The sequence below is a fragment of the Budorcas taxicolor genome, unplaced genomic scaffold (genome assembly GCF_023091745.1).
Source record: "Budorcas taxicolor isolate Tak-1 unplaced genomic scaffold, Takin1.1 scaffold171, whole genome shotgun sequence".
In the NCBI taxonomy this organism is placed as follows: domain Eukaryota; kingdom Metazoa; phylum Chordata; class Mammalia; order Artiodactyla; family Bovidae; genus Budorcas; species Budorcas taxicolor.
Genome location: NW_026291673.1, coordinates 73,238 through 89,619, shown reverse-complemented (window position 1 = coordinate 89,619; position 16,382 = coordinate 73,238). Strand labels below are relative to the sequence as shown.

At 40.2% G+C, this 16,382-nt stretch overlaps 1 protein-coding gene across 1 annotated transcript in view; it reads left to right on the top strand.

Annotated features, from left to right (window-relative positions):
• Positions 1-16,045, top strand: part of LOC128071129 (ATP-binding cassette sub-family C member 4-like) — a gene marked incomplete at its 5' end in the record, with an annotated part of 175,799 nt that extends 159,754 nt beyond the window's left edge. The window contains 4 exon segments of the mRNA XM_052664095.1: positions 1,426-1,598; positions 2,036-2,141; positions 7,797-7,931; positions 15,938-16,045. Coding sequence (XP_052520055.1) covers positions 1,426-1,598; positions 2,036-2,141; positions 7,797-7,931; positions 15,938-16,045 — 522 coding nt within the window.
• Between the last annotated feature and the right edge of the window lie 337 nt (positions 16,046-16,382).

Here is a 16,382-nt window from a genome sequence, read left to right as displayed (position 1 = left end):
AATAGCTGGCTTAAAACTCAACATTCAAAAGACAGTTCTATACATCTGTGTCTCTTTTATATTAAAAAAAAAAAAAAACCTCAACATTCAAGAAGCTAAGATCATGGCATCCTGTCTCATCACTTCATTGCAATAGATGGGGGAAATAGTGGAAACAATGACAGACATTATTTCCAAAATCATTGCAGATGGTGACTGCAGCCATGAAATTAAAAGATGCTTGCTCCTGGGAAGAGGAGCTATAACAAACCTAGACAGAATATTAAAAAGCTGAGACATGACTTTGCCTACAAAGTCCATGTAGTCAAACTTATGGTTTTACCCAGTAGTCATGTACCAATGTGAGAGTTGGACCACAAAGAAGGCTGAGCGCTGAAGAACTGATGCTTTAGAACTGTGGTTCTGTAGAAGATTGTTGAGAGTCATTTGGACAGCAAGGAGATCAAACCAGTCAATCCTAAAGGAAATCAACCCAAATTTTCTTTGGACGGACTGATGATGAAGCTGAAGCTCCAATACTTTGGCCACCTGATGTGAAGAGATGATGCATTAGAAAAGACCCTGATGCTGGGAAAGATGGAAGGCATGTGAAGAAGGGTATGAAAGAGGACAAGATGGTTGGATGCCATCCCCAACTTAATGGATTTGAGTTTGAGCAAACTCCAAGCAATAGTGAAGGACTAGGAACACTGGTATGCTGCTGTCCATGGGGGTTGCAAAGTGTTGGGCATGACTCAGTGACTGAACAACAACAACCTATATCCATATGCTGGGAGAAAATAAGATGTTGTGTTTTCTTTTTCGTGCATTTTCATTCACAAACAATGCATTGAAGACACTGAAGAAAATGCATTTGATTGGTCCACTATTTGTAGGATTAAACTTGGGAAAGAACCATCATCAGAATGGGCTCCAGGAATACTAATGTATAAGTGGCAGTTTGCTATTGCTTGAACTTGCATATATTAAACTTTAGAAAATAGTAAAGGGCCAATAAGCTTATATCTTCAGAGAACCAGATTTTCTGTAAAATTTTTGAAAGCTTTTCTCTAGTGTACCAATTCCTATGCAAAATGTACTTTGGGAAACTTGACTCAACCATAAAGATCCTTTTAACTTTTCTGTTTCAATCATATTGGGAGAAATAGCTTCACATTTTGAGAAACTTCCTTAACTAACCCCTGGGGGGCAGAGTTTCTGGTGGATGTCCTGTGGTGGGAAAGGGGGACACTGAGATCTTTTTGTACTGAGTTGACTACACCATCTTTCTCAGTGAACACTCATTGGAAGGGGCTCTCCCCATTACCTGACTGTACATGTAAGATACGTAAGAAGTCCTGAGGATGTCAAGCTCTAATGTCTAAGACGCTTGTCTACTTCGGTAGCAGTTTGCTTAGAAAAATGTCATTCTTTCTGTATCCACAGGTACAACTCAAAGAATCCATTGAAGGTCTTCCTGCTAAAATGAATACTGAATTAGTAGAATCTGGATTGAACTTGAGTGCTGGTCAGAAACAACTGGTGTGCCTTGCCAGGGCTCTTCTCAGGAAGAATCAGATATTGATTCTTGACAAAGCCACATCATATGTGGATCCAAGGTGTGGAGCTGAGCCCCAGGAAATCTTGAACTGACTTGTAAATGTGGTAAATGGAAAACATTTAGTGAATCTTCAAAATGTTTCTAAGTGCTCGTTTGGCCTCATGGATATCTGTTGATAATATTAATTCCAGAAAACAAAGGAAAAAACCAAGACATGTTATGTGGTGTTAATGTTGTTATGAGGAACCCTAAGAAAGCTGAATTCCTAAATCCAGCTCCTGATAGTTTCAAGCAATTTTGAGGAAAGACTAACTTTCCCTCATTTTATGAAAAATAGTAAATTTCTAAGTAGACTTTTTATAGTTTTTTTAGGAATAAGACTATACGTTAAAGTATTGATTTTAAAAAACATTGTAAAAATATCATAGGATGTTTTTAAGTCTTAAGTCTGCTTTTCCTGTCTTTACTGAATTAAATCAACTTCTTTGTTTCTAGAACTGATAAGTTCATACAAAAAAGAATTCGTGAGAGATTTGCCCAGTGCACTGTGCTGACCATTGCACACAGGTTGAGCAACATTATTGACTGTGAATGGATACTGGTAAGACCCTCTCCATTGTAGTTGTTTCCATTTATGTTCAATTTTCAATGTATCCTTCTGTGTAAAATTTGATAGGAACCTCTATTAATTTTTCTGTTAGTTTCTTTTCTCATTCCTGGAAGTTACTAAAGTACTTAACTATACTTTTAGAATGCATTATTAAATAATATATCCAATAATCTTATATTTTCATATTAAAAGTTTATTTGAATTGTCTTTTTTATAATGGCCAACCATTAAAATATTCCAAACCCAAGTTTTAGCTCCATATTTTAGTGGGGTAGAACACAGTCATTTTCACTGTGTCATAGTTGTTTCAGCATTTTTGGATTCCCTTATAAAAAAATTAGCCTCTAGTTTAGACAGGAGGTTTATGGCTAAAGTTGCAGATTTTCTCAGGAGTCCACGAGAAGAAAAGGCCTAGTGAGAAAAACAGTATTTTAACTGAAAGGATTTAATATAAGGAATTTATTACATAGGGATTAGAGGGCTAGAAAACTGAAACACTGGGGTAACGATTTTAGAAAGCAGCTACCATATCCTAGGACAGATCTCCAGACCTGAAATCTCAGAAAAGAGGCCCTAAGGAATTGATGCTAAGACCTCCAAGGAGAGGTCACTGCTCGGTTGTGGTCATATTTGTGAGGGGGCAGGATGGGGCTGGTTCTCCAGGTGCTAATAGCCGGGAGCTGGAGTCAGGTCCCAGTGCTGAGATGCCGGTAGTAGCAGGATCAGGTAGAGCATTAGCGTTGTTTCCACCTTCAGTCTCCCTTTAGTGCCCCCTACTGGCAGAACCTAACAAAGGCCACCTGGCAACAGGGTCTCTGAACTGTTGCAGTGACTTCTGCTTCACAGGTGAGAGTTTGGAAAGAAAGGCCAATCAGGGATGAGAGACTAAATAAACAATCAGCGAGTCTCTTAACAATAGCTTTGTTCTGCACACATGGCAAGCTCCAGGCTTTTGTCTCTGGATATCTGTCTAGTATATTCCTTCCAGGTTTGGTTGGCTCTTTCTTTCTTAGTAATTTAATATTTCCTTCCTTAGCTTGATTTCCTTCCTGTGTCTATTCCTTTTCTCTCTCTTTTTCATTTTCTCTCTTTCTTTGTCCTTTTCCTCTGTTGCTTGCTCAGTTTCAATACATGTTAGGATGTGGCTTTATAAAACAAGAAAAGCATTCCTCATAGATAAACTTTGGCAGCAAATAATCTCAAGGAATGCAAGATACTTTGAGGTATTTTGATGGTCCATACAAAACGGGCAATAATCACTAATGAGTGGTCAGTAGTACCCGCAGTTCTTCATGTCTGATGATAATAGAACTGTCTCTTTTGACTTGGGCAGTTCCTGGAATATCGCCTCCCACCCTACCTCACATGCATTGTCAGATGGGACATCAGTGGGGACAATGAGTAGATACCAGCCTGTCAGCACTGAGGCAGTGCCTGTAGCCTCACTCCCTGAGCTGGACGTGCACAGGAGTGAGCTCTGGGGAGGCAGATGATGGGAGTGGGGCATCCCCAACCAAAGGGATGCTCTAGGCTCCAAACAGTGCATCTGTTTTCCTGGACTAGACATCACAGCAGGAAGTGGGCTCTACATGCAGACTTTCATGAGGAATAGGGTTACATTCAAGATTGCCCAACACTGACTCTTAATTTCTAGAAATGTTTTGTGTCAGGCATCCTTAGTCGTTCATTTTGTGTTCTTGATGCTAATTGACAAAGTAACCTTTTATTGCTAGATTTTACCTGTCTCTTTGTTCTTACCCCTCAACATTGCATTTCGGAGATTATCCCCTAAAGCACCATTCTTCCATTATAAATAAATGATGCTGACCTATTTCAAGCCCTTTGTCAGGCTTTAGACGTAGCAGCAGAAAGATGGCTTGATCTCCAGCTCAGTTAAGGGTCTGTTCAATTAAATTCCTTGCTCCTAAATGTACCCTGAAGATTTAGTTTTGGTTTTTGGTATTATAGCATTAATGTCATTAATGGTAGCAGATTCTTTTTATTATCTAATTCTTAGAAATACTGTCACCTTGGAATGTGTGGTTGGTTAGGGAAACTGAGGAAGGACAGAATTTGGACATGTCACCTGGTCTCTAGTCTTTCCTATTCTATTGTTTTCCTCTATTTCTTGGCATTGATCACTGAGGAAGGCTTTCTTATCTCTCCTTGCTTTTCTTTGGGACTCTGCATTCAGATAAGTATATCTTTACTTTTCTCCTTTAGCTTCTCTTCATTTATCAGCTATTTAAATAACCTCAGATATGCAGATGACACCACCCTTGTGGCAGAAAGCAAAGAGGAACTGAAGAACTAACTTCTTCATGAATGTGAAAGAGGAGAGTGAAAAGCTGACTTAAAACTCAGCATTCAAAAAACTAAGATCATGGCATCCAGTCCCATCTCTTTGTGGCAAAAGATGGGAATACAATGGAAATAGTGACAGACTTTATTTTCTTGGACTCCAAAATCACTGCAGATAGTGACTGCAGCCATGAAATTAAAAGACACTTGCTCCTTGAAATAAAAACTATGACCAACCTAGACACCATATTAAAAAGCAGAGTTTTTCCAGTAGTCATGTATGGATGTGAAAGTTGGACCATAAAGAAAGCTGAGTGTCAAAGAATTGATGCTTTTAAACTGTAGTGTTGGAGAAGACTTTTGAGAGTCCCTTGGACTGCAAGGAGATCAAACCAGTCCATCCTAAAGGAAATCATTCCTGAATATTCATGGGAAGGACTGATGCTGAAGCTGAAACTCCAATACTGTGGCCACCTGATACGAAGACCTGACTCATTTGAAAAGGCCCTGATGCTGGGAAAGATTGAAGGCAGGAGGAGAAGGGGATGACAGAGGATGAGATGATTTGATGGCATCACTGACTTGATGGACATGAGTTTGAGCAAGCTCTGGGAGTTGGTAATGAACAGAGAGGCCTGGCATGCTACAGTCCATGGGGTTGAAAAGAGTCAGACACGACTGAGTGACTGAACTGAGCTGAACTGTCACCTGGTCAGTCCTAAAGTGTTATCACTCAGCACCTGATCTGCAGATGTGAACATCTGTTTCCTCTGAACAAAGCAGCTTTGTTGCTATTATCAAAATATGCTCATTTGTTTAATGCTTTACTTACCGATTTGTTGTTTAGTCTCAGTCCTGTCCACCTCTTTGTGACCCCATGGACTGTAGCACACCAGGCTTCCATGTCCTTCACTATCTTCTAGAGCTTGCTCAAACTCACGTCCACTGAGTCAGTGATGCCATCCAACCAGCTCATCCTCTGTTGTCCCTTCTCCTTCTGCTTTCAATCTTTCCCAGAATCAGGGTCTTTTCTAGTGAGTCAGCTCTTCACATCAGGTGGCCAAAGTATTGGACTTCAGCTTCAGCATCAGTCTGTTCAATAAATATTCAAGGTTGATTTCCTTTAGGATTGACTTGTTTGGTCTTCTTTGCAGTCCAGGAACTCTCAAGAGTCTTCTCCAGCACCACAGTTCGAAAGTATTCAGTGCTCAGCCTTCTTTATGGTCCAACTCTCACATCTATACATGACTTCTGGAAAAATCATAGCTTTGACTAGACGGACCTTTGTCAGCAAAGCAATGTCTCTGCTTTTTAATACACGATCTAGGTTTGTTATAGCTTTTCTTCCAAAGAGCAAGTGTCTTTTACTTACCAATATCTCCTGGTAAATTTCTATAATCTCAAATTTTCTCTCTTGATCAATGTCTATGAACAAATCTTTAAAGAACTTTTATGAAGCAATGTCTGGCCAGTCCCTCCCCAACTTTCTAGTTTTGTCCCACTCTGCTCTCCCTCCTTCCTTTACAGCCAAAATCACACTGATGGTCTTTCAGTTCTGCAAATTCAGTATTCACTGTCTTACAGTGTGCCCTCTCTAGACTTTTGGATTAGTCTAAGGTGCCTGTGATGGCAATGGTGAGATGGTGGGACTTGGGGTAGATAAGGAAGTGAAGCCAAATGGACTGCATGATGGATTGAACATGGGATCTGAGGGCAGAGAAAGAAGTTGATGTTGGTTTCTGGGTACAGAGACTGAGCATCTGGGTGAGTAGGGAAGACAGAGGGAGAAGGGAGATGCTAGGGTTCTCTTTGGAGCCTGTCACCTTTGTGATGAATGACCTTGTTTCTAGGAAAGGATCTTACCCTTCACTGTGAAGCTTCCCTTCTCACTCCTGTGTTGGGAGACCTTCAAGGTAGGGCTCCCTGGTTGCGTTCATCAGTGATGTCACAGGCAGATCCCACCAGGAGATGTAAACTCGGCTACTTGTTTATATATTGTTCTGAACTGGTTGTGGTTGCTGACTCCTCTGGTAGGAATGGCAGGATTAGACCTCAGGGGACCTCTGCATTCCTCAGTTAGAGTTGAGGATTGTCCTCTGTGCTCCATTCACCCCAAGTATAAAGCTTGTATATTTTTCTAGAGCTTCTGATTACCAGTTGGCTTTCAATTCAGCAAAAACATCACCAGGAATGTTCTTTCTCAAAACTTTAATTTTTGAGGCAATGTTATTTTTATTGCTTGCTTTAGAAATATAGACATACCTTGTTTTATTGTGTTTCCCAGATACTGTTTTATTTTTACAAATTGAGAGTTTGTCAAAAACCTACATTAAGCACGTCTATGGGTGCCATTTTTTCCAACAGCATTTACTCATTTTGTGTCTCTGTGTCACCTTTTGATAATTCTCACAATATATCATACATTTTCACTATCATTGAAGTTGCTCTGGTGATCTGTAACATCAATGATCTTTGATATTACTACTATGACTTACTGAAGTCTCTTATGATAAGATTTTTTAGCAATACTTTATATATATATATATATATATATATATATATACAGACATATATACATACATTGTTTTTCTCATTGTTTTTCATTATTGTGCAATAATGCTATTGCACACATGCTTGGGTACAGTATAATGTAAACATAGCTTCTATGTGCCCTGGGAAACCAGAAAATTCATGTGACTCACTTTACTATGATGTTCATTATATTCTGGTATTCTGAAACTGAACCCACAATAGCTCTGAGGGATGACTGTACCTGTTTCCTTTCTGGAAGGCAAGTGATTGTGTGTTCTGAAAGCTTTAAGGACATACAGACAGGTCAATCTACTACAAAGTCTAATGTTCCAGAGGGCAGGTGGCCAGCCTGGAGGAGCGGCTGAGGAAGTGACAGATGTTTGATTTTCTTGAATCAAGACATTTCCCAACGCTGTGTATCTTATAAATAGCCCTCAAAGCTCAGAGTCTGAGAGCTCAAAGCACTAACTAATGATAACAACCCCAAAGGCCCTGGGCAGAATATAAAATGCTACAGACTGTTCAGTTCCAGTAATCATAGTCATGATTAAAACTTTCGTTTTCTGAAAATGAAAGAACTTTTGTTTTCTGAAAATGAAAGAACTTTCGTTTTCTTCCTTTGCTACAACCATACAATGATGAAAGGCTGGGCTGGGCCCTTGTCTCCCAGTGAAACAGGGGAATCGAACCATGTAAATATCACCAGTCCTACTGCCCAAATTCTCCCTGTCCTGCCCCTTTTTGAAGTATTGTCTGAATTAAGTGTTACTGGGAGACATTTTGTGCTAATGGGTTCCTTTCTGCTGTTAACAGGTTTTGGATTCAGGGAAACGGAAAGAACATAATCAGCCAAATAATTTGCTGCAAGATAGAAACAGCCAATTTTACAAGATGGTGCAAGAACTGGGCAAGGAAGAGGCTGCTGTCCTTGCTAAAAGGGCAAAATAGGTGAGGCTATTGCGGGAAGCTGTAATTAAAATCCACCTCCAGGATTCACTCTTCACAGGATCACCACCAACGGTCTAGGAACAAGCACTCTGTGTTCTTTTCAGTAGAAGCCTCCATAGAGGAAGCGTCATGACTGGGTCTTTAACAACACAGGGCAGGTGGAAGGCAGGTCTGCTGAGAATCTGCAGCGGTGCTGGAGGTGGGGTCAGGATGTGTGAACCCTTCTGTGTGCGTGCACCGGTGCCTGAGACAGAGATTTTGGATTCGACTTCCCACATGTTTGGACTCTGGGTTCAGATTCTCATGGAACATAGAATATTTTCATTTTGCAGACCCTTTACATTCATTCTGATTGGTGCTCATTACATTTGTGATACAAGTTCCATCAAATAATATCCAGGAAATTTGAGAGTTTAAGGGGGAAAAAAAACCCAACTTGGAATATTTCGATTCTTGGAAGATCTTCCAGAGAAAGGTGTAGGTCTCTTCTGTTTCCTAACCTGTAAAGAAAACTCTTAACTGAAATTATCACTTTCTCCCTAATTCTTTGTTGTTTAGAATTAGGTCCATTTGCCACCTCCCTCCCCGACCGCCGCCCCCCCCCCCCCCCCCCACCACCCCCAGCTTCCTCTACCTTCTAGACAATGAAATTGTCATCAGTACAAATCAAGAACTCACAATAGCTTCACACTGTAGTCTGAATGGTGCCTGAAGGTTTACACAGCACTTTCACAGAGATGAGATGTCTGAGACACTAAGCACTGTGTGTGGTGTGAGGAAGGGGCTCAGTGAGTAACATTCAGGTCACATGGTATCTTCCTAACAGAGGTGTAGTGGTAGCCAAGGTCTGGTTTAAGAGGCTTAGCCATTATCATGCCATCTGTAAGTCTTTCTGGAACCAGATGGGAGTAGGATTGGGGTTGATAGGAAGATAGAGGGAGGGAAGGAAGGTCTGGTGTTCTTACCCCTTAACATGTGTGGCTCAGGGTGGGATGTGGCTTCCCCATTGAAAATTTATCTCTGCATGTTAAATTATGGATGTATTTTCCATTCTTCATACTTTTCTGCCTTTCCCAGATTTTCACTTGTAAATAGAATAAGATTATTTGTGTTGTATTTAAAATGTCTTAAAGTAAACATGGCCCAGTATCTTCAGTACTTGTATATGAAAGATTTATATAAAATGTAGCCTTAGTTCATCACTGTCTCTTCTCAGTCCTCTCTAGAAATGAGGAAATGCAGAGCAGAACCTTCCGCTGCTCATCAGGTAGGAGACTTCCTGGGTCCCAGAGCTGGCTGAAGAGTTGACAGAGCTAGAGTTCATGCTTAGGCTTACAGACAAGGAAGTCTCTGTTCTGAACTTTTCATGAGTACTCACATTGTGTGCAAATGTTGACAAGCTGAACAAGGAACTTTGTATTTTTTTATGCCTGAAATTCACAGAGTGTCTCCCAGTCAGACCATCCCTCCTGATAACTCGAGAGCCAGGAATCTCCCAAACCGTTTTGCTCTTTTGACCTTAGGCATTTCACATCAAAAAGAGGTGTTCCCACCTGTATGTCAAAGTCTTCATTTTAAAACTATATTATCATGACATTGAGTAATCAGAAAAGGAACACAGAATTTTAGATTGGTCCAGATAACAAGATAATAGGACTCAAGGCTCTCTTTGTACAGGTGAGGAAACTAAGGTACTTTAGAAGGAAGGTGGTCCTATGTATATAACTGGTGTTAAGCTAGTTTGCAGCAGACACAGAATGAGAAATTTGGTCTTTTAGTAAATATTTTAAATCAAGTGTAACATATACTGAAGCAGACATAGGTCATAGAATTAGAAATCATGTGATTCCAGGTCTAGTAACCCTGCACATACTCTAACAATATTAATGGTAGGTTATATTTGTGTAGTTCTTTATAATTTATTTTATACAGTTCTCACATGTATGATTTCATGTAATCTCATGAAGGTCCATTTTTATCCCATGTCATGGATGAGGAGAGTGGTTACAGGGCTCACCCAAGGTCACAGGGCTGGTCCAGGAAGCACAGAGTAGGCATTGCTGGGGAGGCTGGGTGCGGTCCTAGGTACTGTGTCCTGTGTCGAGCCTGAGAACACTGCTCTTGTCACGTGGTAGCTAAGGTAGGGCCAGTCACCAAAGTTCACAGGGTGACAGAACCTCACTCTTGGATTTCAGTCCTACCACTGGCTCAGGTCACCTGTACAGAAAGAAATATTTTTCTTAATTCTCATCCCATCTTGACATTATTTCTGCATATTCTGCATCCTCTTAGGAGGATAAACTGTCAGATTATCAGCTTTTTGAATGTGCAAGCATCAGGTATCAATGTATTGTTCAGAGATATAACACCAGGAGGATTAGCCTAAGTCACAAGGTTTTCACTCTAATGGAACAAAATTCATTCATCTGAAAAGAAAACCCAACATCTGGGAGAAATGCTTCCACATCACATTTTCTTGAACTCCTAGCTCAGGTGAGCAGATCACTGTCTGATTGACCCTTTATGGATGATCCATGAAATAGTAGAGCAAATACCACTTAGATACATAAAGCTAAATGGGGCTGTAGTTTGCTAGGGCTGCCATACAAAGACCAAAGAGTAGGTGACTTAAACAGCACAAACTTATATCCTCACAGCCCTGGAGGTTGGAAGTCTGAGGTCAAGGTGTCAGCAGGGTTGGTTTCCTCTGAGGTCTCTCTCCTTGTCTTGTAGACTCCATTTTCCCTCTGTGTCTCACATGCTCTTCCCTCTGTGTGAGCCTGTGTCCTGGTCTCTTCATATGAGAACTCCAGTCTGTTAGATTAGGACACACCTGTATGATTTCATTTTAACTTTCTTGCCTCTTTAAAGACACTGTCTCCAAGTACAGTCACATTCTATGGTACTGGAGGGTTTAGGATTTCAACATGTAAAATTGGAGGAAGGAAGGCCAGGGGTCTCCAAATGGAGGGAGTAGGCTGCAAGTGCCAGACATCTTTTATCTCTCTCTTAAGCTGCAGGAGGAAACAAACTACTCGTGATATACTTTTCCCCCTTCTCTATACAAATTTATATCCACTGAAAAAGAAATGCAAAAAGGCAAAATGATTGTCTAAGGAGGCCTTACAAATACCTGAGAAAAGAAGAGAAGCTAAAGGCAAAGGAGAAAAGGAAAGATGTATCTATTTGAATGCAGAGATCCAAAGAACAGCAAGAAGAGCTAAGAAGCCTTCCTCAGTGATCAATGCTAAGAAATAGAGGAAAGCAGTAGAGTGGGAAAGAATAGAGATCTCTTCAAGAAAATTAGAGCTATCAAGGGAACATTTCATGCAAAGATGGGTACAATAAAGGACAGAAATGGTATGGACCTAACAGAAGCAGAAGATATTAAGAAGAGGTGGCAAGAATACACAGAAGAACTATACAAAAAAGATCTTCATGATCCAGATAATCACGACGGTGTGATCACTAACCTAGAGCCAGACATTCTGGAATGCGAAGTCGAGTGGGCCTTAGGAGGCATCACTACAAAAAAAGCTAGTGGAGGTGGTGGAATTCCAGTTGAGCTATTTGAAATCCTAAAAGATGATGCTGTGAAAGTGCTGCACTCAATATGCCAGCAAATTTGGAAAACTCAACAGTGGCCACAGGACAGGAAAAGTCAGTTTTCATTTCAATCCCAGAGAAAGGCAATTGCAAAGAATGCCCAAACTACCACATAATTGCACCCATCTCACATGCTAGCAAAGTAATGCTTAAAATTCTCCAAGCCAGGTTTCAACAGTACATGAACTGTGAACTTCCAAATGTTCAAACTACATTTACAGAAGGCAGAGGAACCAGAGATCAAATTGCCAACATCTGCTGGATCATCTAAAAAGCGAGAGAGTTCCAGAAAAACATCAATTTCTGCTGTATTGACTATGCCAAAACCTTTGACTCTGTGGATCACAACAAACTGTGGTAAATTCTTCAAGTGATGGGAATGCCAGAGCACCTTACCTGCCTCCTGGGAAATCTGTATATAGGTCAGAAAGCAACAGTTAAAACTTAACATGGAACAACAGACTGGTTTCAAATCTGGAAAGGAGTACATCAAGGCTGTATATTTTCACCCTGCTTATTCAACTTACATGCAGAGTACATCATGAGAAATGTTGGGCTGGATGAAGCACAACCTGGATTCAAGATTGCTGGGAGAAATTTCAATAACCTCAGATATGCAGATGATACTACCCTTATGGCAGAAAGCAAAGAACTAAAGAGTTTCTTGATGAAAGTGAAACAAGAGTGAAAAAGTTGGCTTAAAACTCAACACTCAGAAAACGAAGATCATGGCATCTGGTCCCATCACCTCATGGCAAATAAATGGGGAAACAATGGAAACAGTGGCAGACTTTATTTTCTTGGGCTCCAAAATCACTGCAGATGGTGACTGCAACCATGAAATTGAAAGACGCTTGCTCCTTTGAAGAAAAATTATGACCAACATAGACAGCATGTTAAAAAGCAGAGACATTACTTTGTCAACAAAGATCCGTCTAGTCAAGGCTATGGTTTTTCCTGTAGTCATGTATGGATATGAGAGTTGGACTGTAAAGAAAGCTGAGCACTGAAGAATTGATGCTTTTGAACTGTGGTGTTGGAGAAGACTCTTGAGAGTCCCTTGGACAGCAAGGAGATCCAACCAGTCCATTCTAAAGGAAATCAGTCCTGAATATTCATTGGAAGGACTGACGTTGAAGCTGAAACTCCAATACTTTGGCCACCTGATGCAAAGAACTGACTCATTTGAAAAGGCCCTGGTGCTGGGAATGATTAAAGATGGGAGGAGAAGGGGATGGCAGAGGATGAGATGGTTGGATGGCATCACCAACTCAATGGACATGAGTTTGTGTAAGCTCTGGGAGTTGGTGACAGGGAAGCCTGGTATACTGCAGTCCATGGGGTCGCAAAGAGTATGAAGGACTGAGGGACTGAACTTAACTGATGCAAATTTGAAAAGAGTTTTCTTTTAAAATTCTGTTTACCATGAAGATACCTGGTTCCATCTGAACTTAACTTTTCTCAAACTTTGAGCTAATCAATGCATTTTTCTTATTGAAATCTTTGTCTTAAAAGCTATGTTAATGAACTATGTATTTACCCTAGACTCTGTCTTCAAGTCAGTTCTCCCTAAGATTCAGAACAGACTTGACAATGAGTATGTTTTATTCATGCAAATATTCTCTTAAGCTAAGTCAGTGAGACTATATTTGCTTGGAAACCTGAGTTTCCTCAAGATTTATGTCAATCATTTTAGGTCCAGGGACAGTTCACCTTGTGCCAATGTTATCTTAAAATGCATGTTGTGTGAGGGGCCTGATACCAGTCTCTGAGTTTTGAGACATTTCCTTTCTCTAATTAGCAGACTGCTAGTAGCTATATGGATCTTCCCTGTAGCTCAGACGGTAAAGAATCTGCCTGCAATGAAGGAGACCTGCGTTAGATCCCTGGGTCGGAAAGATCCTCTGGAGAAGGGAATGACCATCCACTCCAGTATTCTTGCCTGGAGAATCCCATGGACAGAGGAACCTGGTGGGCCACAGTCCATGTGGTCTCAAAGAGTCGGACACAACTGAGCGACTAACACTGCTACTACTAGTAGCCATATAACATCGGCCTAAAGACTAGCAGGGGCACTCTTTCCGTCCCCTTCTGATGTCTGTGTCAGAAGCTTTCTTTATCTCTTTTATACTTTAATAAAACTTTATTACACAAAAGCTCTGAGTGATCAAGCCTCATCACTGGCCCCAAATTGAATTCTTCTGTGGAGGCCAAGAATCATGGCATCTTTCATGGTTCAGCAACAGCCTTTCAGAGGGGACACAGTTCACCTCCAGGAATAAATGCCTGCCATCCATTCTGTTCTGTGATTAAGCAGACCTGGTTGAGGTTTTTTGAAGTTTCTTTGTTCGCAGGGTGTAACAGAGGTGTCATTTTGTCTATTCGTGAAATCACCTAATACAGCCCAGCAGTTATGAAGTTCTCATATCCTAGCTCTAGGAGCCTGGTCCAATTGGATAGATGGAGGAGGCACTTAGCATCCATGTGGCCTTGTGTCCCCCAGGGCCTCTGAGACTCTGGTCCTCACCTGTGTGTAGAGCAGGATGACAGCCCTGCTGTCTTCTTCACACTTATCCCAGGGATCAAATGAGAGAGCAGATGCTTAAGTGCTTTGAGAATATAGAGAATTTTACAGTATAAAAGTGGGGTCATTTTGTAAAAGGCTGTGGATAGAAACCTTGCCTCCCAATAATAAAACAAATATACCCATAGTTCTTCTAGGTCACTTTTGAGACTCGAAATCAGGGGCCCCCAACTGATGAATATCCTTTGCAGTATTCAGTTCAGGTATTTCAGACCATGAAGCAAAGTCCTTTTCAGTTAAAAGTTGCTAAAAATAATATTGTCTTTATAAAAAATTGTATGGAGAAGAGTTGTAGAGAAAGGAACCAGATGATTTTGGAAAGAATGTTAAGCAGTAGAAAATGAATTTTCTTTTGTTCCTTTAACTCTTTTTAGTTTCACCAAAAGAGTACATACATATATAATCACAAAATATGTCTAGCTTAAGAAAATGGAGGAGGGTGATGATGTGTAATCAACTCCCCCTCCACTCCCACCAAAGGCTTTATTCTTAAGTGCTTCCATTACAGTGGAAATAGTCTCAGATTTCAGCCATTGGGCCCAAGCATTCTTGGAGAGTTTATTTTTCTCCTTAAGTTACATTTAAATATATAGCATTTTGTATGCAGAGCTGTTTGGGGGTAGCAGGATATGTTAGCAACAAGAGAGTAAGGAAGTGCACTTACTGCGAAGGTAGGTGTCCTAGTGCTTTTCTGTTTCATGTGTGAAGTTCATTCTCTCTCATGATAATTCTGTTTACAGCACCCACAAATGCACTTGCAGTCAGGTTCTATGAAAGAGATCTGTAATCATGTGTCTAAGCAGCCCAGTTTGTGACATGAGTTAGCCTCTGATAGACTATAAATTTTCTGTATTAAAGACTCAAAGGGAACTTTTCACATTCTTCTTTGAGGAAAAAGAGTTACACTTGAAGTTGTTTTTTGCCCAAACATGTTCAGAGATAAGGCTTCACAAGCCCTGACATTATTTTATTTTGTTACATGCATCTGTAAGGAACTGAGATACAATACAGCTACTAAAAACTGATGATTGTGGAACTTGACAGCACTTCCTTTCTTCTGTGTTCTGATTATACACTGAAAAAATACTGATATACCTGATATACTGAAAAATACTGATATAGCTGTATCTCTTCCAGTTCAGCTAGAATTTGGTAGAATTCAAGAGCTCAAACATCTGGCAGAGATCTGTCCTGTTATTGGGTATCATCTTACATTTTAGAGAAGTCTCTTGGTTGAGTGATTGTTAAAGCATTTGATTTTCTTTTCATTCTTGGGACCCACTATCCACAGATCACATTTCTATAGGACCTATAACTGCTTTGCCACACAAATTAAATACCAGGATATTTCATACATATATGCCAGTGTTTCAGTGCTTGCCAATCAGAGTTTATAACATATAAAGGTAATAACCCGATATTAACATCCAAATCTGTTGTGCTCCTTTTACATGTGAAAATGACAAACCCTGTTCCGATGCTAGTTTTCCTATCCTCTTTGTTACCCTGTTTTTAATTTATTTCAGGGAATAAAATGATTTTGTGTATCAATTTACTGTAGTGATAAAGCATATCTCTGAATCAGAATGATCAGATATCTAGGAGATCTATAGGTTATTTGGCATTACATCCAGCCCCACTGGGGGTTTTTAATGGGGCTACTTCCTCCATAGAATAAATACAGCCCTGGTTTTCTAAAACTATGTCTCCAATAGTAATATGATTGCCTCACATGAAGAAGGAAACCTAGAAATGTGTTGCCTTAGGAGGAGGACTTTAAAACTCTTAAACATGTTTTTGTCTTTTTCTCCCTCAGGTGTACTTCAAAAGGAGACAGCCAGATGTTACCCACAGTGACCTTGTGGTTATGAATGTTTCCAGTGGACAGCCCTCAGCCTTCACAATTTTTGCGTCAACACTGTGATTCTACCATGAGTTTATGTCTATTCCAAAGGCTTTTTTTCCAATAGGTTTTGCACTGCATAAACTATATTCTACTTTTTTTTTATACCAGTAACAAATATTTACACATTACAAAATGTGAGTTCTCCCACCTCAATGACTTCAAGCTCTTGAAAAAGGATTTATTATGTTTATTTAAATGTTATATTACTTGCTTTCTTATCCAAATCAGAGGTTCAGGCCACCAACAATTGTGTCTTGAGAGACTCCAGAGCCAAACTCATTTTCTAAGATTTGAGACAAAGTTGTCACAGATGTATTTTTACTGTCCCCAGAATTAACTATTACTTTCCAGTTAT